The 25,701-nt window shown below is 50.8% G+C and overlaps 1 protein-coding gene across 1 annotated transcript in view; it reads left to right on the top strand.

Moving 5' to 3' along the window:
• Nucleotides 1-25,701, top strand: part of AOAH (acyloxyacyl hydrolase) — a 1,097,690-nt gene that overhangs the window by 998,669 nt on the left and 73,320 nt on the right. The window contains exon 20 of the mRNA XM_069613263.1: nucleotides 2,872-2,948. Coding sequence (XP_069469364.1) covers nucleotides 2,872-2,948 — 77 coding nt within the window. The remainder of the gene's footprint in view (nucleotides 1-2,871; nucleotides 2,949-25,701) is intronic.

The following is a 25,701-nucleotide window of genomic DNA, read 5'->3' as shown; positions in this document are numbered from 1 at the left end:
TCTCTCCTGAGGGAAGTTTGGAGGTAAGTTTCCCGGGGCAGTGTTTACCTGACTGGTTCTCACCCCCTGGGCCGGGGGAGTCTATACATACCTCAGGATTGGTTTGGTACCCTTGTACGGTTGTAGGTCAAAGGATCGAATACAAAGGATCGAAATGCAATAGGGTCGAGTCAAAAGGACCGAAAACAAAAGGGTCAAATTTTTTATTTTATTTTTTGGGAGGGTCCCCCCACAAACCCCTGTTTTTGGTGTAAAAAACACTTTTATGCTTATACGGAAACCCAAAAAATATATACATTTAAAAAAAGGCATTCGACCCTTTTGTTTTCGGTCCTTTTGACTCAACCCTATTGTATTCGATCCTTTTGTTTTAGATCCTTTGACTGGACACCCCCGTGTACCTAGGCCTTAAATAGGTGGCAGGGTCTGAGTGATCATTGTTCTGGACACCTGCCTGATTACCATTTGATTGGGCCTGGTTAAGGGGTCCGTTCTGCCTTCCGTTTTGCTTGTTGGTAGGAGGGTTACTTTTAGGCCCCCCCATCTCGAGATGGTTTGGGGTTTTTGGGGTTGTTTTTACTCTCGGCTGGCTTTTGGACCTCATAGATCCTGGTGGCCTGTTCGAACACCCAATCCACGGTCATATGCTCAAGAAACTAATGCACCAACTGAGTCATTATGTATTTGGGGAGTGCATGGAAATATGTAGTTATGAATTCCCTACTATTTGTGTTCACCCGCCGGGAAGTCTGAGCAAATGAGCGCTTTCTCTCCTGCACAAACCTCCTAGGCGCTTGATCCTCCCCACATTGCAAATTATATGCAGCCTTACAGGCCTCCTGTCGGTTTATGTGTAAGGGGAAATGTTATAAAATGGCTGCCTTGTAGGTGGACCATTTTAGAGCGGGGGGAGCCAGGGATTTCATGGGTAGGGCTGGGCCAGGGCCGAGCCTGACGGTCAGACCTGGCTCTAGAAGCCCACCATGGGCCGAGGCCATGAATTCCCTGGCTCCCCTAGAAAAAGGAAACAAATTAAATGCCCCCCTGGGGAGCCACCATCAGGGTCGTTTTTGTTCTCTGTATATGGGCATTTCTTTCCATTTTGCCCGAACAGCGCAGCAAAATGGAAAGAAATGGGCAAATATGAAAAACATTATGGGCATTTCTTTCCATTTTGCCTGAAAAAATAAATGGGCATTTCTTTCCATTTTGACCACGCGACGCAGGCAAAATCGAAAGAAATGGTTGACTGTGAAAAATAAATGGGCATTTCTTTCCATTTTGCCCACGCGGCGCAGGCAAAATGGAAAGAAATGGTCAAATATGCAACCATGAAGGGGCCAGTGGCAGGCCTGTGGCATCCGGGGGTACCGGCCCAAAAAGGAGGGTCGGGCTGGAGCCCCTGTTGAAGCCTCACCCGGCCCTGCCGCGCCAGGCTCGCCCACCTCCAGACCATTTATAATGATCCTGGTCCTCCACTCGTGCAGAAAAAAACTGGAGTACTCAGGTGGGAAAGTCCATTTAGCAAATGCTATGCAATTCACATAATTTCTGATCTGGAATGATGCCATCATCTGCTCATAAAGTTCCAGGTGCTCCCATACCGAATATTTGCATTCTTGTGGTATGGGGTCAGGAAGCTCTTTATGGCCATGATTTGTCTTGTTGGGTCTTTCACAAAACCATTGCTCTGTTTCCCTGTCTTTTTCTTCTCCTGCACCGGAGCCCATTCACCTTCTGACTCTGAACTGCTGTTGGTACTCCCTTCCCTGTCTTCTAGGCGCTCCCTATCTCTATGAGACTGGGAATATCTCCTTGAAACACAAGGTCCAGACTCCTCTTGCCCTGGCAAAAGTGAACTCTCAGGGTCACCTCCCTGTAGATACTTTTGGGCCCACGATAGAATCCAGTATCCTTGCGGGGAGCCTGGGGAATTCCCTCCTTCCCCTGAATGTACAGAGGCTTTTAGAATGCTCCTGCTGGGCTGGAGCTTTGAATGTTCTTCTCCAGCGAATCGAGATAGGCAGTCTCTTTGTGATCTCATTTGAATTTCTTCTGCCACTGTGAATTAAAAAGGCTGTTTTTCCTTTTGTAATGACAGGTAAGTATTTTAGAGGCGTCCCACTGTTACGTGCAGAAACCCCCACAGTCTGCCTTAATAGGCCCATTTTCGGGATGAAGGTTTTTCTTATTTTCTTTAATGAAAGCTGGCAGGCCATGCTTCCCGTGGCCCTTCAGTTTCATTTATTTGAGGGTTTTGATGAATCCCCACAGCAATACACAATAAAATAAGGTCAAAGCATGTGACACAGCTTCATAAATGGCCAGGTGATAGTCTGGGATAGAGCATCACATAATCACAGGACACAGCTTCACATAAAGCTAGTACTGGTAGACAACGGAGTGTGTATTCAATGTGGGTCCAGGCATTTATAGGTTCACTGTTGGCAGTGTGGGATATAACTGCACATAGTCAACTTTGGGACACAGCTTGGGACACAGCATTGCATATTTGAATCTTGCAGTTAGGGTCACAGTGGCACATATTCACAGGGGAAGCTCTGCTAAAGTATAAATTGAAGCAGCCTGAGATGTTGTTCTTTGCAGCTTTAAAAAGGCCTGAAATCAGTATACTGCTGCCACACAGCAAATGAATGGGCAAACGGCCAATTGTCCATGCGGATGCATAGAGTATGGAGTCGCCAAGAAATCCTACACAAAAAGACAAAAATGCATATCTTGTAGTCCTGTGAAAGCCTGCACTAACATTGCAGGGCAGATCAGGTTCACAAAATAATTTCTGCAACAGGCAACATTTTCTGTTCAACTGATATACTAAAAAAAGTCTCACTCCTCATTCTTGTGTTTCAGTTGCAGATGCCTGGAAAAAACAGAAGGGCGAAGGTTGGCAGCTGATCGAACCAGTCGATGGATTCCACCCAAATCAGGTAAAACACAACGGAAAGCCTGAGCTCAGGAAATGCGGCTGCAGGACCTGGGACAGTATTACAAGCATTGAGGCTTGAGAAAACAGTGGGCCTCATCACGACGCCGGCGGTATTAGCGCGGGGGCTATTAGCGCGATGGCCATAGCCCCCGGCGCTAATAGCGCAGGATCGCGAGTTGGGCGGACTTGGAAGTCCCCATTCCCCATTGAGCCCATTCGGGAATGCCCCATCCCCCATTGGGCTCAATGGGGAAATTTCGCGCTCATACCGCCAGCGGATATCCCGCCGGCGGTATTAGCGCGAATTCTCGGCGGATTTCACACCAGCTCAGAGCTGGGTTGAAATCCGCCGAGGCCCTGATTCGGCGGACCCTTAATTCCGGCGGAAATAGCGCTACTGCCGGATTTAAGGGTTACCGCCGAGGTGGTGATGAGGCCCACTGTCTGCTGCATGGGTCTGGGCAAACCTTTTTGGTAGAACACCAAACTACATGACTTCCAGACTATCCAGAGTCTTCTCTCCAATACATTTAAGAAGTTGGGGTTAAGCTTGCCACCCTTGATGATTTCTGCAAATTCTGTTAACGGTTTGGTTAAAAATGTCAATGCCTTTCCTGCCAGAAGTTAATCCCAGGAAAGAAATGCCATTTGTAAGGCTAATGATTTGCACCCTCTGTGGCAGCTTGTTCTGGGATAAAAAATACAAAGAAATCTTTTTTTTCATAACACACAAAAATTAATTATTCAAAGAAAAAACGCTGAATACGGGGAACTGTGTGAACTGGGGGTACAGACCTGCCATTAACTCCCCTGTTTGCAGTATGGCCTAGTCTATAGTGCTCGTAATAGAATCACGAATGGCTGCATCGTACATGCTTTGCATGGAACTGACCTGGTCCAGCACCAAGGCCATACTGAGGTTCGCGTCTGTCAGGAACTCTCTTAATTGTAACCTTACCAACCTCAATATCAGTTGTTTAGGCAGACTTCCAAACGGCTCTAACACACATGCAATTGCCTTGCTGACCAATCTTCAATTGCCATTCAGAGGCACAGTCCTGCAAAGTACTCTCTCCAATTTAATATAACCCCCAGCGAAGTAGTAATTAAGTCAAGTTTTAAAGGATGAAAAACGGCATGTCGCCCGCCCGAATGGGACAGGGCATGGTCTTGGAATATAGTTCTGCAGTTTGTGGTGCAGATCAAGGGCTTCATTACGAAGGGAAGAGTAGGTGCGAGGCTTCCTGAGTTTTCTTTGCATTGTGGATCTTCAAAGAGAGGTCTCCCTCAATGATTAAGCTCAACAACTCAGCACGGACCATGAGCTAAGAAGGCATCAACTTTCATCTCAGTGAGCAAGTTCTGAATTTGAGTTGAGGGCGCTAGAGAGCCATCCAAGATGGCCGCCTCCTAGAGAGCTCTGTGTGGCTCTCCATTAATCCTGCGACATCCTCACCTCTGCGGCATCCGATTCACCCAAATTTGCTACCGGGTGCGCTCGGGAGGCGCCACTGTTCACCCCGAGCCCATCATCCTCTCCAACGGCAGAGCGCCGGCCGAGATCCGGCCCGGGCCCCAAGGCCCGCGGACCACGCCAGCAGCAGGCCGAGAGCAGGCCGAGAGGGGAGGAGCTGTCCGGGCACGAAACACAGAAGAAGCGGTGTGCCACCCGGCGCCCAGAGTGAGCAGCGACCCGCTGGGTCAGAGAACGAGGCCACCCCAAGAAACGGGCTGACGTGCACACGACAGCGCCAAGAGACACACGGTCTCCGTCCCCACAGCGGCCTGGCAGAAAATCCTGCAGGGAGCGCGAAGGACTACAGACACGCAGGTAGGATCCCCATTCGGCGCGCAAGGTCGGCCTTCCCGACCCACCAGGCAGCATAAACCCCGGCGCTTTCACCAGACACTGAGAAAAGCTCAGGGGGCGCAACGTCGAACCCCTCACAGACTGCCTGCCCCGGCGCCCACCAGTAACGGCCACGCTCGGCCTAACCGGCACATTGGCAACACAAAACAAAAGGGAGTCCCCCACCCCAAAACGGCAGACAACATCTGAAGAATATTCCCGCTGCCCCTTCATCCCGACACCGCACAAGCCCCATCACCTGGCGACGACTCCCCACTCCAAGGCCTGACCAAGTTCCAGCAGGCGGTAGCAGGAGCGCCCGCCTAAAGCGACGGAGGTCACCCCCGCCACCAGACGCCACGAGTCCCCCTCCAAAATCGGGTACTCCAAACACGCGCAACACCAGCCATATAACCCATGAGAACCTGGCCCCACACTCAGCTGCTTCCAGTTTGACAAAGGTGGACATCGTAGGCCAATCTCACAAAACAGCGTAATACCCGCCAAAACCACGACGAAGGCATCGGACTCGTCACAAACGCGCTCAATGCAGAAACAAGAGCGTAATGGGGAAAACAGATAAAACCCAAAAGAAGCTGAACTTCGAAGCAAGCCATAACAATAAACCTCCCAACGACGGGAGCAGGGCAGCGTCCCCAACGCCCGCTACTTCCAGGTCGGACGAGCATATACCAAGCTTCGACATTAGGGAAATCCTGATGGACCTCAAGGCGGGAATTGGCGACCTAGGCAGCAAACTCGACAATCTCTCGTCTAAAGTGGACCAACTCCAACACAGACTCGACAAGCACGCCGACAGGCTAGACACCGTAGAACAACGGGTCTCCGACCTAGACGACGGCACGTCGGCCCTGACCACGCGAATCTCCACCCTGGAAACCCAAATGAAGGCAGTCTGCGCCAAAAATGAAGACTTAGAAGGGCGCTCAAGAAGAAATAACATCAGAATTATAGGAGTTAGGGAGAAACAACTTCAAGGGAAAATGGAGGACCATGTTGAACTGATCTGCACGACGCTCTTCGGGAAAGAACTCCTCTCCCAGCTGTTTGTAGTCGAACGTGCCCACAGAATCCCAAATTCAAGACCAGTCCCAGGCGCAAACCCACGGCCAATTATTGCAAAACTGTTAAACTACAAAGATCGCGATGCGATACTCAAAGCAGCCAGGGAAAAAGGGAACCTCCAGTACGACGGAGATCCAATTCAGTTCTTCCCAGACTTCTCTCCCAGCGTACAGACACAGAGACGCTCCTTTACCACCGTAAAGAGGAGACTGCAGGACAACCAAATACTTTACTCAATGCTATACCCGGCAAAGCTTCGCATTCAACATGATGGGAAAGCACTTTTCTTCCACACACCTGATGATGCCGACGACTACTTGGACCGTGCTGGCTGCAGACCTGCTCCAAACAACCCCAGGCCGCAGCGCGAAAACCAAAGGCGCAGAGAACCACCATAACTAATCGTCCCGGGCAGCTAAGAGAGATGAACTCGTACCTCCAGCGCATCCACGCAAGCCTTTACCGCAGAGAGACACTCCTAGTTTGCAGGAGAGCCACCCCTGACCCTCGGGAGGCACCTAGTGCCCCAAGCACAGCAACCCTCACTGTTTGTTGATGAAAGGGGAACATTGCGGGTCTGTTGGGGGTTGCCCGCGTGAGGGAGGGAAGTTACGTACACCACACCACCTCCAGTTGAGGTGTGCATCCTCACAATGGTTCAACAGTGAGGAGCGTCCAGGTTCCGCGCCATCTCCCCCACACCCCCCAGCTGCACCAACGCCAGCACAGCGCCCAGCCTCCGAACCCCCCGACTCCATCCAATCCGCCAGATCATCCCTAGCTGCAATACCAGCAACCTTGAGACATAAACATCGAATCAACATAGACCCTAATCTATTCCATTCAATGTCATAACCTGGAACATAAGAGGAGGCAATGTCCCATCGAAAACCAGGAAAATCCTCCAATACCTCAGAAGACACGAAGTGGACATAGCCATGATTCAAGAAACACACTTGCTCCCAGGGAAGGACCGCCAGTGGGCCAAGAGTTGGGGATGCCACAGGTACTTCTCCTCTTACTCGTCATATTCCAGAGGGGTCACGATCCTTATACACAAGAGGATCGGCTTCCGCCTTATCCACATATCCAAAGACTCCGAAGGGAGGGCAGTCCTCGTAAGTGGCATCATAGAAGGTCAGAAAATCACCCTCGTCAACTCCTACGCACCAAACGTAGACGGCCCCGACAACTTTAGCTGGGTGCTATCCCATCTCTCGTCTCGAGACCCCGCAGCCATAATCTGGGGTGGGGACATGAACACAGTACTGGACCCGGTGAAGGACAGATCCCACGCTAGCCCACATCCTCTGTCCAGAGCCTGCCTCCAAATAAAAGAAATATGCAAAGCATTCGACCTGAAAGATTCCTGGAGAGCATCTAATGGAGAGCTGCGAGATTACACATTCCACTCCGCGCCGCACAACTCGAGCTCCAGAATCGATTACCTTTTCACTTCAAGGAACGGCCCATGGACCAGCGGCTCATGCGATATCCTACCAAGAACTCTTTCGGACCACTCCCCGGTAACTCTCGTCCTCAACCCAGCTAATCCCAAACCTCCCCTACTGAGGTGGCGCTTCAAAACAGGCTCCATGCGAGACGAGGTCTTTGCCTCGGAACTGAAAGAGGAGATCTCAATGTTTCTAGAAGCCAACACAGGGTCAGTTTCCTCAGCCAGCACGCTCTGGGAAACTCTAAAGTGCTACACCAGAGGGGTCTGCCATGCCAAAGAAAATGGCATCCTGAAGCTCATACGACGGGAGCTGGCAACCAGCGAGAAGAAGCTAAAGCAGCTAGAACTTCAAAGCACCAACACAAACAACCCAACAAGTTCAGTCGCTCTGAGAGAAGAGCTACAAAAATTCAGGAACGCTGCTGATCGCGAAGTGAAATTCCTAAACCGCAACAGATTGGTCAGGCAATACGGCGAAGGGCAAAAACCGGGCGCTCTTCTAGCAAACCTGGTCAGAGCCGACAATAAACTGCCCCCGATAGAAGGGATCAGGACCAAACAGGGACAAATAGCCCACACCGACGAAGACATGGCAGAAGAATTCAGGCTTTTTTATCAAGATCTCTACAGCACTAGACACAACGGAGACCCGACCGCCGCAAGGGAGTACCTAGAGGACACTGAACTGTACTGGGTTGAACAGCCCCTGCGGGAACCACTAAACGAGCTAATCACACAAGAGGAGATTACTGCTGCCATAAAATCCCTCCTGAACTCTAAAGCTCCCGGCCCAGACGGCTTAACCGGGGAATTTTACAAAGCCTTTGCACCCACCATCGCCCCCCTTCTGGCAGCAGTGTACGAAGAGTCGTTGGATAGGGGATCCCTCCCCCACTCTACCCGCGAAGCCAACATCATCCTCCTGCACAAACCAGGCAAACCATCAGAGGACTGTGCATCATACAGACCCATCTCCCTCCTCAACCTTGACAACAAGATACTCGCGAAGGTGCTTACCAACAGGCTTCTTCCACTGATGCCCACCCTGGTACTGGCAGACCAGGCGGGTTTCATACCGGGCCGTAATACAACCTTTGGCATCAGGAGGCTGTTCAGCGTCATCGAAGCACTCGATCCTTCAAGTCAAGCAATCGCAGTCCTCCTTGACGCCGAGAAGGCATTCGATTCAGTGGAATGGCCGTTCATGTTCACTGTACTCACCAGAATGGGGCTGGGCGCTCGCTTCATCAAACTTGTCTCTTTATTGTACAACAAACCACGCTCCAACATCATCGTAGGCACGGCAAAATCTGCTCCCATAGAGCTCCAACGGGGTACCAGACAGGGCTGCCCGCTCTCGGCACTCATCTTCGCCCTGGTAATGGAACCGTTGGCCTCCAACCTAAGAGAGCATAGACAACGAAGAGGGCTCGTGATTGGACCACACAAGCTCATTACATCCCTCTACGCAGACGACGTGGCACTGTTTATCCGAGATCCCGAAGAAAATCTAAACCCGGTCATGAGGGAAGTAGTCAAGTTTGGAACAGCCTCCGGCCTGAAAGTCAATCCAGAAAAGTCCATTATATTCCCGTTGACCCCTGCTACCAAACCATTCATTGATGACTTTCAGCTCACATGGAAAACGTCCAAAGTCCGATACCTGGGGGTCCAAATGTCCCTGAATTACCACGAGGTGTTCCGTGACAACTACGAAGAGGTAGTTAAGTCTCTCCAGGATAAAGTGACGCGGTGGAAGCCCTTACCACTAACGCTCTGGGGGAGAGCTTCCCTAGTTAAGATGGTGATTCTGCCAAAATTGCTGTACCTATTCACCAACATCCCGATACTGCTACCCCAAACCTTCCTGAAAAAACTGAAGAGTATGGTCCTTGAGCTGCTCTGGGCAGGCAAACCAGCCAGAGTGGCACACGCAACACTGACACTCCCAGTGACGAGCGGTGGACTTGCCCTCCCAGACCTGGAGAAGGTCTTCTGGGCAGCACAGGCACAATTCCTCAGCCATTGGTACACCACCCATACAATCAGGCCTCACGTGCAAGTGGAGCGAGCCCTGGCTACACCAAACTTGTTAACAGCAGTCGTCTTCAGCCAAATTCCCGTTCCCAACCACACCATGAATGCAATGCTTGCAACGTACAAAGTCTGGAAGAGACTAGCTCAAATATACGGGGTACAATCACGATACTCTCCACTATTACCCGTAAAGTTTATCCCAGGGGTTCCACTGACATCTGAGAAAGTATTTCACCAGTGGGTTGACAAACTACAAATAAAGACCCTGGGAGACCTCTTCACGGAGGACGGCTTCATAACACCACAACAAGCAAAATTGAAAGGCGGCAACACCGCACTTGACGTATTTCTATACTTCAGGACCAGGTACACTTTACAAGCTCTCTTGCCAGACTTCCCCCAGCAACCCCCAACCTGGCAACTACTACACAATGTCATACAGGCGCAAGGCGAGGGCAGGCTGGTGTCGCAAATCTACAAATCCATCATCACGGATACGACACCTAACCTTACTCAGGCAAAGACCAGATGGGAGAGGTCCCTGCACAAAACTATTCCAGACGAGGACTGGACCTACATCCTGAAACAAACACAGAAAATAGCTCTCAACTCTCGCCTCAAGCTAATTCATTTCAACTTCCTCCACCAGACCTATCACACACCAGCAAAAGCTAACAGACACCACCCTGAGGCGGCTGCGAACTGCGAGAGATGTGGGACGCAACCAGCAGACTTCGTCCACCTCGCATGGGAATGCCCCGAAATAATACCCTTCTGGACCCGAGTCTTAGAGACGACAGCAGCAATAGTGGGCGAAGAGATACAACCGAACCAAACTGCAGCATTACTCGGCTTGACAAATTCACTTTCCGCCCCGTCAAGGAAATTGGCAGGACTCCTGCTGACACTGGCCCGCAGGAGGGTGGCCATGGCCTGGGGTCGAGGCCCACCTCCAACAATCCCCGCCTGGCGCAGGGACATTCTTTACTGCCAGGATGTGGAAACGGACTTTATTAAATCCCTACCCTTACATGCCCGCCCACCTGACATCTGGGGACCGCTAGTACAATTCCTGCTAAATGAAGCTGAGGAGACACCTGACATTCGAGCAGACACCTCTGGCGCAGGAACAAGCCAGCCATGAAGACACAGAGCCAGCAGCACCGTCCACATGTCTCAAGTAACCAGAACAAGGCAGCACATCCATAGGAGTCACAAGACTGAGCGGGAGAGCAGGGGGTGGGGAGAGGGAGGGGGGAAGCGGGACATGGCGCAGAGTTAAAACCACCCTAATGTGGGTGTGTAGTTGTTTTGTTTTTCAAAAAAAAACCAAAAATAAAGGTTTAAAAAAAAAAAAAAAAAGTTCTGAATTTGAGTTTGCTTGTTTGCTTCTCAGAGCCCACAAGGAGGGGGAATTCTGTCTTTGAGGTGTTCAGTTTCAGGTAAATGATTGGCATCCTTGGTGGAAATGACCTGTAGGCAGAGCAGGATGTTGTTGATTTATTTGGTGACATGACGTCCTCTTTGGTGAGCCGCCCTGACCCCCCAGATTTTACATGTAGAGGTTGAAGATAACTGAGATAGGAGGTACCCATGTGGGTTTCTGGAGGTTACGGGCAGGCATATGGATTTCTTGGTGCCCTTTTGGACGAGTTGATGTCTGTCCTAGAGGTAGGGGAGAACCATCATAAAATGATTTGTCAAACTCCATGCTGCTAACTATATCGGGCACCTTCAATGAGGGGCATTTCTGGCTGGCATACAATGCATCAGAGAAAATGCCATGAGTTTGGGAGTCATTCATTATTTGGAGCAATGGGGTGACTTCCTTTCCAGAGATGGTCTTGGTGATGGAAGATGGGAGCTGCTGGTTTTAAGGAGTGGTCAGTAACGTACGTGTAATGATAACATTTGTCTATTTTGGTGAGCCCCATTATAGGGGTAGGTGGGATGTCTGTGCTGGGTTGGTGGTTTTAAATTGCTATCTGATTTTACCTGTTTTATCTATGAAGAAGTCAATGATTGTTTTGCATTTCTCTGCGGAGTGAGTGATTGCAGGTTTTTTTTATTTTTTTAACTTATTTGTATTGTTTTCACAGTATAAACTGGTTACAAAATACAAACAAACTCCTCCTCCCCCACACACCCCCCTTCTGGAAGAAGTGTCAGTGATGCAGTTGTCCTCGGGCTAATCTAAGCGGAGAAAATGTCCGATATTCTAATATTATGCGGGCACCATTGCACCATGTAGTCTGATTGCAAATATTCAAGCACTCCCCCCCATTCTTTCATAAAGGAGTTCCCTGAAGATTAGGCATGATTTTTTCCATGGTCATATGTGACCAGACCTTTTGTAGCCATGTGTATATCGTTGGAGGATCAAGCTGCTTCCAGTTCTGAGCTATTGTGGCCCATGCCGCAATGACCAGGCCCATGAAACTTCTACGTTGCGCCTTTGAGTATTTCCTGGTTTGTGGGTGTTGCATTCCGCACAGCCACACCTTTTCTCCTACCAGTTCCACCTCTGGGAATATCTTTTTCATTTCCGAGATCATTTCTGTCCAGAACCCCTTAACCTTATGACAGTCCCACCAGATGTGACTCCATGTGCCTGGCTCTGCGCAGCCTCTCCAGTATTCATTTGGCGAGTTGGGATACATGTTTTTGAGCCTCTCCGGCGTGTAGTGCCATTGTGTGACTACCTTTATCCACATTTCCCTGGTCTGGACTGCTCTTGTTAGTTTAGGGATGTCCGCTCACAGCGCCTGCCATTTGAGGATCGTGGTTTCTTCCCCTAAGGTTCTTTCCCAATTTTTCATGTATGCCCATTTTACCCCTTCTTCCTGTTTGTTAATGAAGGTGTATAGAGTGGAGACTAGTTTCTTGTCTCCTGAGTTGGTAAGGAGGAACTTTTCAAAAGTGGTCAGATCCCTGGTTGCCGCCTGGACCATCTCCGGGGTCGTTAACCAGTGTTTGATCAGTTATCTGGGCGTCTAATGCAATTTTATCCTCCTCTGATATTTTTGGGATGGGGAGTGGCCGTAGGAAGCGATTTTGGTCCTCCTCATCTGGATGTTCTGTTGCGTATAATTCCTGATAGAATGTCTTCAAAGTTTCCCCAATATCCTTGGTACGCGTTAGTGTCACTCCCTGTGGATTTTTGATATTGAGGATGGTCTTGGAATTTTGCTTTGCAGAGAATTGCCTTGCCAGGAGTCGATCCGCTTTGTTGGCTTTGATATAGAATCTCTGTTTGAGGTAGAGGAGTGATCTCTCTGCCTTTTTGTTGAGGAGGAGTTCCAGCTGCCCCTGTGTGTGTTGTAGAGTCCTCTTTAATTTTCTGGTGGGATGGGCCAGCAGTTCTTCTCGGATCTCAGTTAGTTTCTTTTCTATTTCTCGTTCCCATCCATGCCTTTGACTGTCCCTAGTGGCTTTCAGACCTATGAAGTGTCCCCTGGTTGCCGCCTTAAACGTCTCCCATACCATGCCCAGAGGGACTTCCCCCGTATCGTTGTGCTCAAAGAAGTCTAGGATTTTATCCCTAATAGCCTCTCCCATCAATTGGTCTGAGAGCAGGTCCTGCGGTAGTTTCGAGCCACCCTCGTTCCCAGGGGTCAATAGATCTAGCCAAAGTGGCGCGTGATCAGACAGTGCTATGGGGCCCAGTTCCAATCCCTGAACATTACCCAGAATTCCCGCCGAGACCCAGAAATAATCAATTCTCGACATCGTGTTGTGCACATGCGAGTAATATGTAAACCCCTTATCTAGACCTTTCAGTTCCCGCCAGGCATCACAAAGTGCCATGCAGTCCATTCTTTTTTTTAGACGTCCCGATGGGGTGTTCTGAATGTGGGGACCCCCCGCACTCCTGTCTAGCTGTGGTTGCCATGCCATATTAAAATCCCCCCCAATGATTAGTTCTCCTTTTGCGAACCCCTCCAGTCTCCCCATCGCATCTCGCAAAAAGCCATCCTGGCCCGTGTTAGGAGCATAAATGAATGCTACGGTAAATACTGAGTTGTGTATCTTGATATTGGCGAATACATATCTCCCATCTTTGTCTGCCTGTTTATCTATCATTGTTACTTCCAGTCCCCCCTTGACTGCTATCAACACCCCTGCTCTTTTCCCTGATGCATTTGATTGCGTCAGCATATTATACCTACGAATGCGTATTTTCCCCCTTTCCACTGCTCTAATGAGTGTTTCCTGTAATAGGAGTACTTCTGCCCTTTCCCTCTTTTCCCCCTTTTGTACCTGTCCGAATTCGTTAGATTCCACATGGTCTTGCATTCCGCGAATGGTCTAATTTCCTTGTCCTGGAACATTTCCCCAATTTTCCTGCACCCTGCCTCTTCCCACTTTTCGAAAGCCCCGTGTTCCAGTCCCGGTGGAAACTGTGGGTTCCTGCAAATCAGAGTAAAAGGGGCGATTGACGTGGTAATGTTTGCTTTCCGTGTTTGTTTGTCCCAGGTATTCAATGTGGCCTTCATGATTTCGCTGATTCGAAGGTTTGGATGTCTATGTTGCTTAGGTTTCCACAGGAGATCTTCTAGGGGGGTTCTCGCTAACGCCCTATCCTGCGTCACCCAGATTGATTTTTGGCTGTCCCCCAGCCATTCTTTCAGTACCCAAAGTTGCGCTGCTTGATAATAGTTTCTGGAGTGAGGGAGAGCTAGTCCCCCCTCTCTGACGTGTGATGTCAGCACTGCTCTGGCAATTCTTGGGGGTTTCCTATTCCAGACAAACCGGGAGACCGTCTTTGCCAGCTCTTCAAAGAACGAGTTCGGGATTACAATCGGAAGGGCCTGGAAGCAATACAACAGTTTGGGGAGTTTATTCATTTTTAACCATTGAATTCTTCCCCACCACGAGTTATTTAGCGGGCACCAGCGTTCCATGTCTTTTTTCACTTTGGTTAAAAGAGGGGGGTAGTTTTGTTTATATAGCGCCTCTACCTTTTGTGTGAGTGTTATGCCTAGGTATTTTATGCCTTCACCCGCTATCTTTAGCCCCAGTGCACCTGCCCCCCTGTCCTGTGGATCTCTATCCCCTGCTAGATGTAGAATCTCTGATTTATTATTGTTTATCTTCAGGCCCGAGATGTCCCCAAATGACCCCAGGACCTGTACCATTCGGGGGAGTGTGTCCGTTGGTTCCTCTAGCGCTACCAGCATATCATCCGCGTATGGTATCACTTTATGTTGTCTGCCCGCCATCTCTATCCCCTTAATTTGGGTAGATTCCCTAATTTTAATTAAGAGAGGTTCCAAAAAAAATTGCGTATAAGAGGGAGGAAAGCGGGCAGCCCTGTTTCGTCCCCCTAGTGACCATTACCCTCTCTGTGATGCCCCCATTAACCGCTATTCTTATCGAGGGGGAAGCGTAGTTGGCTTTGACCATGTTGATAAAGTTGTTCCCAAATCCCATGTGTTCCAGGGTTTTAAAGAGTATGGACCACTCCACCCTATCAAATGCCTTTTCGGCGTCAAGTGATAAAAGAATTGCTGGGGTGTGGGTGATGTTTATTTTTTTCTGTCAAGTGTATTAGTCTTCTGAGATTATCATGAGTTTGCCTGCCCGGGATGAAACCCGATTGATCCGGGTGTATCAGAGAGGGCAACAGCGGGGAAAGTCTTGCCGCTAGTATTCTCGTGTATATCTTCGAGTCCAAATTTATTAGTGCGATGGGTCAGTAGGAGGTGGGGAGGGAGGGATCTTTCCTTTCTTTATGAAATACCAAGACCTTTGCCTCGTTCATGGATGGTGTTACATTTCCTTTATCTTTGAAAGAATTAAGCAATCTTGTGAGAAATGGGGTCAGGATGTCCACATATTTTTTATCGAAGGAGGCCGTGAAACCGTCCGGGCCCGGTGCTTTATTGAGAGGAAGATCTTTTATTGCCTTCTTTACCTCATTTTCAGTTATCTGGGCGTCTAATACAATTTTATCCTCCTCTGATATTTTTGGGATGGGGAGTGGCCGTAGGAAGCGAGTTTGGTCCCCCTCATCTGGATGTTCTGTTGCGTATAATTCCTGATAGAATGTCTTAAAAGTTTCCCCAATATCCTTGGTACGCGTTAGTGTCACTCCCTGTGGATTTTTGATATTGAGGATGGTCTTGGACTTTTGCTTTGCAGAGAGTTGCTTTGCCAGGAATCGATCCGCTTTGTTGGCTTTGATATAGAATCTCTGTTTGAGGTAGAGGAGTGATCTCTCTGCCTTTTTGTTGAGGAGGAGTTCCAGCTGCCCCTGTGTGTGTTGTAGAGTCCTCTTTAATTTTCTGGTGGGATGGGCCAGCAGTTCTTCTCGGATCTCAGTTAGTTTCTTTTCTATTTCTCGTTCCCATCCATGCCTTTGACTGTCCCTAGTGGCTTTCAGACCTATGAAGTGTCCCCTGGTTGCCGCCTTAAACGTCTCCCATACCATGCCCAGAGGGACTTCCCCCGTATCGTTGTGCTCAAAGAAGTCTAGGATTTTATCCCTAATAGCCTCTCCCATCAATTGGTCTGAGAGCAGGTCCTGCGGTAGTTTCCAGCGCCAAAGGCCACCCTCGTTCCCAGGGGTCAAGAGATCTTGCCAAAGTGGCGCATGATCGGACAGTGCTATGGGGCCCAGTTCCAATCCCTGAACATTACCCAGAATTCCCGCCGAGACCCAGAAATAATCAATTCTCAACATCGTGTTGTGCACATGCGAGTAATATGTAAACCCCTTATCTAGACCTTTCAGTTCCCGCCAGGCATCACAAAGTGCCATGCAGTCCATTCTTTTTTTTAGACGTCCCGATGGGGTGTTCTGGATGTGGGGACCCCCGCACTGCTGTCTAGCTGTGGTTGCCATGCCATATTAAAATCCCCCCAATGATTAGTTCTCCTTTCGCGAACCCCTCCAGTCTCCCCATCGCATCCCGCAAAAAGCCACCCTGGCCCGTGTTAGGAGCATAAATGGATGCTAAGGTAAATACCGAGTTGTGTATCTTGATATTGGCGAATACATATCTCCCATCTTTGTCTACCTGTTTATCTATCATTGTTGCTTCCAGTCCCCTCTTCACTGCTATCAACACCCCTGCTCTTTTCCCTGATGCATTTGATTGCGTCAGGATATCATACCCACGAATGCGTATTTTCCCCCTTTCCACGGCTCTAATGAGTGTTTCCTGTAATAGGAGTACTTCTGCCCTTTCCCTCTTGAGCATATTCTCTACTTTTCTCCTTTTCACAGGGGAGTTAAGACCCCTAACATTTAGGGTAAGCAATCTAATCTTCTCCATATCTGCTTGCCCTACTTGACTTTCCCCTTAGCCCGGGAGCGCTAGCCTTCAAATTCTTCCAGATAGCCCACCCTCCTCACCCTCCACAACGCCCCAACAGTACACCAACTGATAACCAAATAACAACTTTGCTCCTGAGAAGGGCCCGGGTTCCTATGGTAGCTCTGGCGTTCCGCCTATCGCTCCCTGCCCTCATTATGCTCGAGATTTCTTTTGCGGGGGGTCCTAAAACCCGGATCTTCCTCAGACCTGACTGCGAGTCATGCCGACTCCGCAACGGGCCTGTATATCTCATAGCGTTTGATTCCCTTCAATGGACCTCTCTGCGTGCCTTGCATGTGTTATTTGTCCCAATCTTGCCTCTATAGCGATTACTACATTTATTCCGCTGAGGTCAGCATGCTCTTTCCCCTTCCAATCCGTTTCTTTTTATGCCGCACCGTTTCCCAACCTCTCGGCCTCTTCTGTTGGTCCCCCTTTGCCAATTCGCGCCTGGAAGGAGCCTCCTCGATCTGAATGTCCATGACATTTAGTCCCTCTTCCCAGGTGGTCACCCTTCTTTGCTTTCCTTCCCACTCAAACAGACCAAAGGGGAATGTCCACTTGTATTTTCGAGACCAGCTCTCTTATTAGTGGGGCCATTTCTCTTCTCTTTAGGAGTGTCACGGCGGACAGGTCTTGATAAAGGTGAATGTCCACACCGTTCATCCTAATTTGGTCCAACTGCCTCGCCCTCCTTAGGATGAGTTCTTTTTGCGGGTACGATGTGAGAGCGGCCAGCACATCTCTCGGTCTTTCCCCGGGTGCCCCTGTGCGTTTCGGGCCCACTCTGTGAATGCGGTCAATCCCAATGCTGTCTGGTTCTTGTGCATCAATGATTTCCCCAAACACTTCCTGCACCACATTTTTCAAGTCAATATCCAGCACTGATTCTGGCATATTTTTAATGGGAATGTTCGATCTGCGGGACCTATTTTCTAGGTCTTTGCACTGTATCTCCAGATTGTGGGTTAATCGCACCACCAGGTGCTCCTGTGTTTCGCTGTACTGAGTCGCCTCGTCCTCTACATTCTGCACTATTTTTTCTAGGGTGTCTGTCCTTTCTTCGAGGTTGGCAATGTCATGCTTGCATTCCTGGACTGCCTGTTTCAGTTCATTTTTCATTGAGGCAAATTCATCTTGCACTGTCGACATGATCTTGTCTTTTAACTCAATGAACTAGGCGTGCATGTCGTCCCTTGTTGGGGGCTGGCTGCCACTTGTGGTCCGGATGGAGTCTGATGTCGGCATTGTTGGCTCTTCTTGTTATCTTCCCCTGGTGGTCACCGGGGTATCTGAAGCCCACATATGAAGGAGGCTTGAGTCCTGTTTGGGGGGTAGTGAGTTCAGTTGGGACCCCCCCTTCCCTTTCGCTCTAGACATGGCCTTTGCTTGATGTAATTAAGCCTCCGCTGTGTACTGGGCTTCCGTCTCTCAATGGCCTATTCTTGTTCAACTTTTAATATACCGGCTGTTGGTAGAAGGTGGGCTCCTCTCCCACCTTGGTTCTGCGGTCACCGGCCTTATTTGGCCTGCATGAAGGGGTGTAAGGATGTCCCCTGTGCAGTGCTCAATGAGTCCCAAAAATTGCTGGAGGGTGGAGGGGGAGGCGGGGGGGAGCCGCTCACCTGCACATCCGCCGTTTGTGGCGTTCCACTCCCCCCACTCTGTCTTCTGTGCGGGTCGCTGTGATCTCCGTAGGGGGTGGATGGGGGGGAGCGGTCCGCCGCTGCTCCTCTGTGGTGTTTTTCGCCGACAGAGCCGACCCCTTATAGCTTGCCCCTCCTCGTCTCTGTGGCCGCCGACGGCGTTCCTCCGCACAGGTTCAGGGTTTCCCCGACGCGGCTGCTCCTTGTTTCCGGACCACACTGGGAATGCTGTTGCTGCGGTGGGGGAGGGGCACTCTGCTCCCGCTGCGCCGCCTGGGTTTTACTGGTGGGAATCCGCCTCCCAAGCCAGCCCGCAGTCTCTGGGCTTTCGAAACCACACGTCGCTAGTTGTGGTACCCTCGGGATCGAGGCTAATTGTGGTTCTGATGACAGGCCCAGCCGGAGCGAGTCTCACTCGCGTCTCCTCACGCCGGCGGCCATCTTGGAATCCGTGATTGCAGGTTTTATTTAGGGGGTTGATGTCATATTCGATGGCTTTGGGAACGGTTATACTCTTGTTGGAGATTTTTGATATCTTCAATCTGTAATGATTTGTCTTTGTTATGGCGATGAGGGTCATGTCTACTGAGACAGCAAGGGTCTTTGGCCTTGTTCCTTCTGGGCCCAAACATAGTCACACAAGAGAAGCCATTGTCCTTGTTTTTCCTTTGCTTAAGACGCTCAGGTGAGAGACACATTGGGTACTACCAGTTAACAGGGAAAGGGAAGGTGTGACAGACACAATAGCAGAGACAGGCGAGAGAAACAAAAACAGGCAGCTACTGGCTAGCGGGTTGGGCATGTGTCACGTGACCTTGCTCCACTTGCGCTATCCGAACAATAGCCAGGCTGCAGTTACACAAGAGAATGCAGTGATGAAAGTGATGTAAGAAAAGAGAGGAAACGTGCAGATCCTTATTGGGAACTAGAACAAGATCAATAAAACCAAGAGTTGGGCTCTATGAGTAAGGAAATTCTTGAACAACAATGTTCTCAATGGTTTGTGGAGGCTAACGAGAGGCGGTCACAGGAAATGAGAAGGATTGGTTAAGGGCTTTTTTCTTCATTTTTTTAAAGAAAAAAAACGATTTAAGCAATAGGCCCTGAGCAGGTAGGGGCATTACCAATTTAGGTAATGCCCGGGACTCATAGCTCGGGCTTGTAACCAGTCCAGACACGAGCCAGTTAAAGCCTGCATCGCCTCCTGCGTGACGCCTCACTGAGTGCTGGTAGTTTTCTGCTTCAAAAATTAAAACAGCACTCCCTCGAAAGTCCCCCTCTCGCCCATCTGCAACGAGAACGATGGGCTAAGAGACCCGCTGTTTAAATCAAATAAATCTCTGCCTATTAAAATGCAATAACTCAATTTTCACACTATTTAAAAAATACGAGTATTAAAATTGATATTAAAACACATGCTCTCACTGACAAGCACAATTAATTAGAAAACATCTAAAAGCTTCTCGCATCCAATAATATTGTAGCAACTTAGTAAGGCCCACCTAATTTGAGCATGAAAGGTATTACATGACACAAATGTTCCCTCATGTAATAAGCCCCAGAGGAATTGCAGGCACATAGCGCTCCACAACTTTTGAATTGAGGGACCAGAAGAAGGAGCAAGCTTCCCAATACCCTACAGAGCAACCCCAGGAGCATATGGCAAGTCAATGTTTAGTCTCTTATACAATGTAGCGCAGGCCACGATAAGGCATATCACATGATCATATGGCATGAGAGTCCCAGAATCCACCAGTAAAGTGCACTTGCACCACAAGGCAGTATAGTTCCATATCAGTCACAGTGACACCCGTTCTCTGTTAGTAAGGCTTGGTCAGTGTGTATTGGGTTAATTCAAGGAGTTTTTGAGTGCATGCCAGGTGAATCAATAGGGTAAATTGAAGTACTGATAGGTGAATGTTTCAAGTGCATATGCTGCAGCATTTAACACTTAGCTCTATATGGGAGTATGTAGGATGAAAACACATCATATCTATCCTGGAAAGCATATTGTCCATTCTGGAATAGAATAATTATTCACTGACTCTTGGGTAACAGTATTCCTTTCATATTATGAGAGTTTGCGTTAAGTCCCAATGACACTCTGCAGACTGAGGTAAGTTGAAGAACGTTATTTAATGTACTAACCTGCATGAGGCACTCCTTCCTCCATGGCTCCACCAACAGTCCTTGGGAAGGCTGGAGGCGGCCCCTTATATACACATATGCATGGAATATGGAACTTAACAGAGTTTCCCTGGCAAAAACTACAACAAGTTTATGTAACGATTTACCAGCATGGATAGCCAGTAACACTGAAATGTAAATAACCACAATTGGAAATAAGCAACATGTTGAAGTCATACCTAACACCCCCCTCCTTTCCAACCATGGACTCAACAAGGAGCCCTGACCGCCACAACACCCTTACTCCAAATCCTACCATCCCCTAGCAAAACTGAATCACTCATAACCTTCTTGACACCCAGTGATCCTGAAAACTTCCTCTGTCCCATTGCAACTCCACAGGGTCTGCACACCCACACTCTTTCAGCCTCCTCTGCTCTGGTGAGCTTAACCTTCTTCTTGTGATCAAATCTCTCCTTCGTGTCCTCCCGATTAGAATTCACTCTTTCTCTCGGGCCATTCCCATCCCAGTCCACAACCCTTCTCACCTCAGAACTTCAAAGGAACGAGCCCGGTGGTGGCCAGTCTGTATGCAAACACAACCTTGTCCACATAATCTTCCCACTCCCTCCCTTCCATTAGAGCCATCCGGATACCAGGCATGAGCGTCCTGTTAAAGTGCCCAACCACCCAATTCATTGCAGGGTGAAAAAGAGATGCTTTAATGATGCACTACAACTATCCCTGCTGAGTAATCTTTGAGGTGAACTGAACACCATTGGGGGTAATTCATAGAATTCGGCGCAGAAGCAGCACACGCGGCTGGCGCAGAGAGGGAGCGTGCACCAGCCTGTGCCAGCCGTGTGCGCTAAACAGCATTCTGGCGCACCGGGTATTCATGGATTTCCCAAGCCATTTTCAGCCGTGGCGCAGCAAACATCCTACAGCGCCAGTTACGCCCCCAAGAACGCCCCTTGCGCAAGGAAAAGCCATCGAAATCCCCAATACGGCGCAAACCCTGGGCCAGCTTACGGGCCCGCTACACTTTAATCAATGAAAAACTACGCGTACCCCGGTCACTGCAGCCAAAATGCATGAAAATGCACTTGCGCACCCCCTTGAATAGGGGTACCCCGCTCACGGCAGCCAAAACGCATGAAAATCTCCCTGCGCACCTCCTTCGATAAGCGTACCCCATTTGTGCCTGCGAAATCGAGTGTAAAACTCCCTGCTGCACCCCTCGGAACACGCGTACCCCGCTCGCGCCAGCGAAATCGTGTGTAAAACTCCCCGCGCCCCCCTCCGAATATGTGTACCCCGCTCGCGCCAGGTAAATTGCATGGAGAAAGTCCACCATGTGGTGTGGGCTGCCTGTGGGGCATGAGGAGGGTGGATGGGCTGCCTGCAAGGCATGCCCAGGGGCAATGGGCTGCCTGCGGGGCATGGACTGTGGTGATGAGCTGCCTGCGGGGCATGCCCAGGGGTGATGGGCTGCCTGCGGGGCATGGACTGGGGTGATGGGCTGCCTGTGGGGCATGCCCAGGGGTGATGAGTTGCCTGCGGGGCATGCCCAGCAGTGATGGGCTGCCTGTGTGGCATGGACTGGGGTGATGGGCTGCCTGCGGGCCATGGTCAGGGTGGATGGGCTGCCTGCGGGGCCTGGGGAGGGTGAATGGGCTGCCTGCGTGTATTCCATGGGTGCGCGTGGATTTTCACATGTGATTGGCCTGACGTGAGCGGGGTATGCGTATTCCGAGGGGTTCGCAGAGAGTTTTACACGCAATTTCGCTGGCTCGAGCGGGGTATGCATATTCCGAAGGGTGCGTGTGGATTTTCACATGCGATTGGCCTGGAGCGAGCGGGGTACGCGTATTCTGAGGGGTGCGCGGGGAGTTTTACACGCGATTTCGCTGGCACGAGCGGGGTACGCATATCGAAGGAGGTACGCAGGGAGATTTTCATGCATTTAGGCTGCCGCGACCGGAGTACCCATATTCTAGGGGGTGCATAAGTACATTTTCATGTGTTTTGGGCTGCAGTGAGCGGGGTACACGTATTCCGAGGGGTGCGCGTGGATTTTCACATGCAATTTGGCAGAGTGGGCCCTCCCGGGTGTGCCCCTCCCATTGCCCCAAAGCCAGCCCACACCACAGTGAACCACCCTACACCCCTAGGCATGCCCCGCAGGCAGCCCATCACCCCTGGGCATGCCCCGCAGGCATCCCATCCCCCCTGGCCATGACCCGCAGACAGCCCACATGGCACCATGCACTTGGGAGCCGTGACACGTGTCCCCCCACACCCTCCGTGACGGGCACCTGCCAGCTGGACCTCCGATTCCCGACTGTGGCAGGGATGTGCCCTCCACCAGCCTGGCTGCTGGCTCAGGGGCAGCTCCACAGGGGGCCCAGGTGATACTTGGGCGGGAAGATGGCACGGAGGATGACTGGCGCATAGGGGGTTCAGTTGAGGAGGGTGTCGGAAGAAGTTCCAGCACACGGATGAACCCAGTGCCGACGACATGTCCTAGTAGGTCGGCGCGGCCAAAGAGGGATTGGAAATGACGTGCATTGTCCAGAAGAGAACCCTGCACGTAATCCCGAATCCCACGTTGGGACAACGCCACACCAGCTAGACAGGCTCAATCTGGTCACGGATTGCAACGTCCGCAGGGAGAGGAAGGCCAGTTGTTGTATGCGCATCCCCTCCCTGAAAACTGGTCTGGACGGAGGCATCCCTGCTGGTGCCGGATGATGCAGTCACATGATCGGGGACAGGATTATACACAGGCGCCACCGCAGCGGCCTGTGCTGCCTCCTGTCCCTGCCCCTGGAATGCACCACTAGCACCAGTGGAATCCCCCCTCCAGGCCCTGTGCGTGGCCCTTCCACGGCCTCCTCCTCAACCGAAACCCCCACCAACCTGGATGACTCCGTGCCATCTTCCTTCATAGGCCCCTGTGGGGGCACAGCTGCCCCTACTGCTGCCGAGTCCACTTCCAAACTGCGCCTCTTGGACCTCCCCTCGGCATCTGCGGCCATGGACGCAGCACCAGACTCCTCCCTCCCGGAAGAGATCACTACGTGGGAGGGGAGCTGAGCCTTGCGTCTCCGGCTGGCGGTGGGATCCCTGCCGCTGTGCTCCACAGCACCGTCTCCGCCCTTCATCAGTCGACACTGCAGACAGGGAGAGACAGAATCCAGGTATCAGGGCACTATACAATGATCGGATACACACATGACAGTTGCACATGAGTGGCAGTGTCAAACTTCACAGATGGCATCACACTCCCCAACACTCATATCATTAGAACCCACACATATGCACAAATTAACAGGAATCGTGCAGCAGGCAGCAGCATCCATACACACACACCAGCATGAACATCCGAAGGGTGGCATGACGTCACAAGCAACATGGGGAGTGGCCAACACATGAACACACACCACCAGACGGACATGCATCTGTACATCTCCACCACCTGTCACAGTGCAATCATCGGCAACTATGGCACATCTGCAAATCGTGTTCCTACATGTCTGTGTCACATGCATCCATGGCGTATCACAGTCCCACACATGTCAAACACACACATACGTACGCCGTGCATGTACATGAAGGTGGAACCAGCATCCATGTGTCACACCCCAACCATGGCATAGTACATACACAGAAATGCCAACATGTGTGCGTCCAGACATGCATTTGAGCATCATGCTTTGGAACACATACACCATTGATGTGCATCACACATGACTGGACTCACATGCAGCAGGCTCATGTCCCTACACATACACATCCATACATGGGCCTTTCCAGACATATGTCCAAGCTGCACACTCCTGGCACACCTCAACATGCACTGCGTCCACTAAGTACGCATGGACACTTACCGCTCGACTCCTGACGTGTCTCCCTCTCAAAGACCTGGAAGTGAAGCACTGGGTTAATGCGTTCCAGGACCCTCATGTCGTCGGTGGTAAGGTTGACCCTACACCTCACTGCATCCGCTGCTTCCAAGAGGCGCCAGTCCTTCCTGAGGGTCCTGGACCTGAAGTCCTCCCAGCGCTTACGGACGTGTGGTAGGTCGCGGGTTGCCACCCACTCCACATTGATGGCAACCACAATGTCCGTCCAGATCCTCTGCCGTCCATCCTTGTCAGCGCGTGTTCTTCCAAAGAGGGCATCATAATGCACCAGTACTTGCTCCACCAGGATGCAAACCTCTCCTGCGGTGAAGCTGGCAGCCCTCTGCCTCTCTGGCTGCGGGTTGCCTGTGGTCTCAGATGGTGTTTCCCCCGACATGGAAACCCCTGAGGCAGGTGTGGGTGGGCCACTGGGTCCTGGTGCTGGGCTGTGGAGTAATGGAACTGCAGTCGGGAGTCTTCTGTTCCAGCTGGGGTGGTCACAGCAAATGCAGATGGCTGATGTGCAGGCACCAAATAGCAGAGCACGTGGCCAGCAGGCAGGCAGGCAGGCAGCAACAGATGGCTGGTGGGAGTCGGCTCGGGGCTCTGTAGGGCAGGAAAATGGCCTTCTGGGCAAGAGCGTGGTCTTCCATGTGTTGTCGCGTGGCCAGCTTCATACGGAGTGATTTGGCATGTGAAAAAACAGCACGTCAGCGTGTCCCTGTTTGCAGCGAACCCCTTTTTTCGGTCATACTAGCCCACGTGTTGATCACGTACGCATTTTTTGTGTTCCTGGCTGCCACAGCTTACTGCGTGTGTTTTTTTTACACGCACTTGGGCTACAGGGGACGCGTATCTCTTGTTCTTGCTTTTTTGGGATGCCTGGCCATTGCGTGACCTGTCATTTTTCCTAAGGGGCCACAGGCAGCCCTGCAGAGGCACAGGGGTGCTGTTTGCATCACGTACCTTGCCCCCTCACCCAAGTTGCCCAGGACAATTGTTGTGTGCACCTCCCATTGATACTAGTACATCTGTGCCATGGTTGGGAGGCCACAAAAGGTGAGGGGCGCCTCAGTTGGGCGGCCTCCACGTGCCCTTTCCCCTCCCGTGGTTAGGGATGTGGGGGCACCACCATGTCCACAGGTATGCCCAACCTTGTTGCAACATTGTGCAGGACACATGCTGCCACAATGATCCTGCACACTACTGGGGGTGCATAGAGTAGCTGCCCGCCAGAGCGGTCAAGGGAGCAGAAGCGTGACTTGAGCACTCCAAATGTGCGCACCACTATGGCCCAGGTTGCAAAATGGGCTGCGTTGTATC

Source organism: Ambystoma mexicanum, chromosome 5p, assembly GCF_040938575.1.
Source record: "Ambystoma mexicanum isolate Mex_15411 chromosome 5p, UKY_AmexF1_1, whole genome shotgun sequence".
NCBI classification, from domain to species: Eukaryota; Metazoa; Chordata; class Amphibia; order Caudata; family Ambystomatidae; genus Ambystoma; species Ambystoma mexicanum.
The sequence above is the reverse complement of the archived record's forward strand: the minus strand, read 5'-3'. Positions and strand labels throughout refer to the sequence as shown.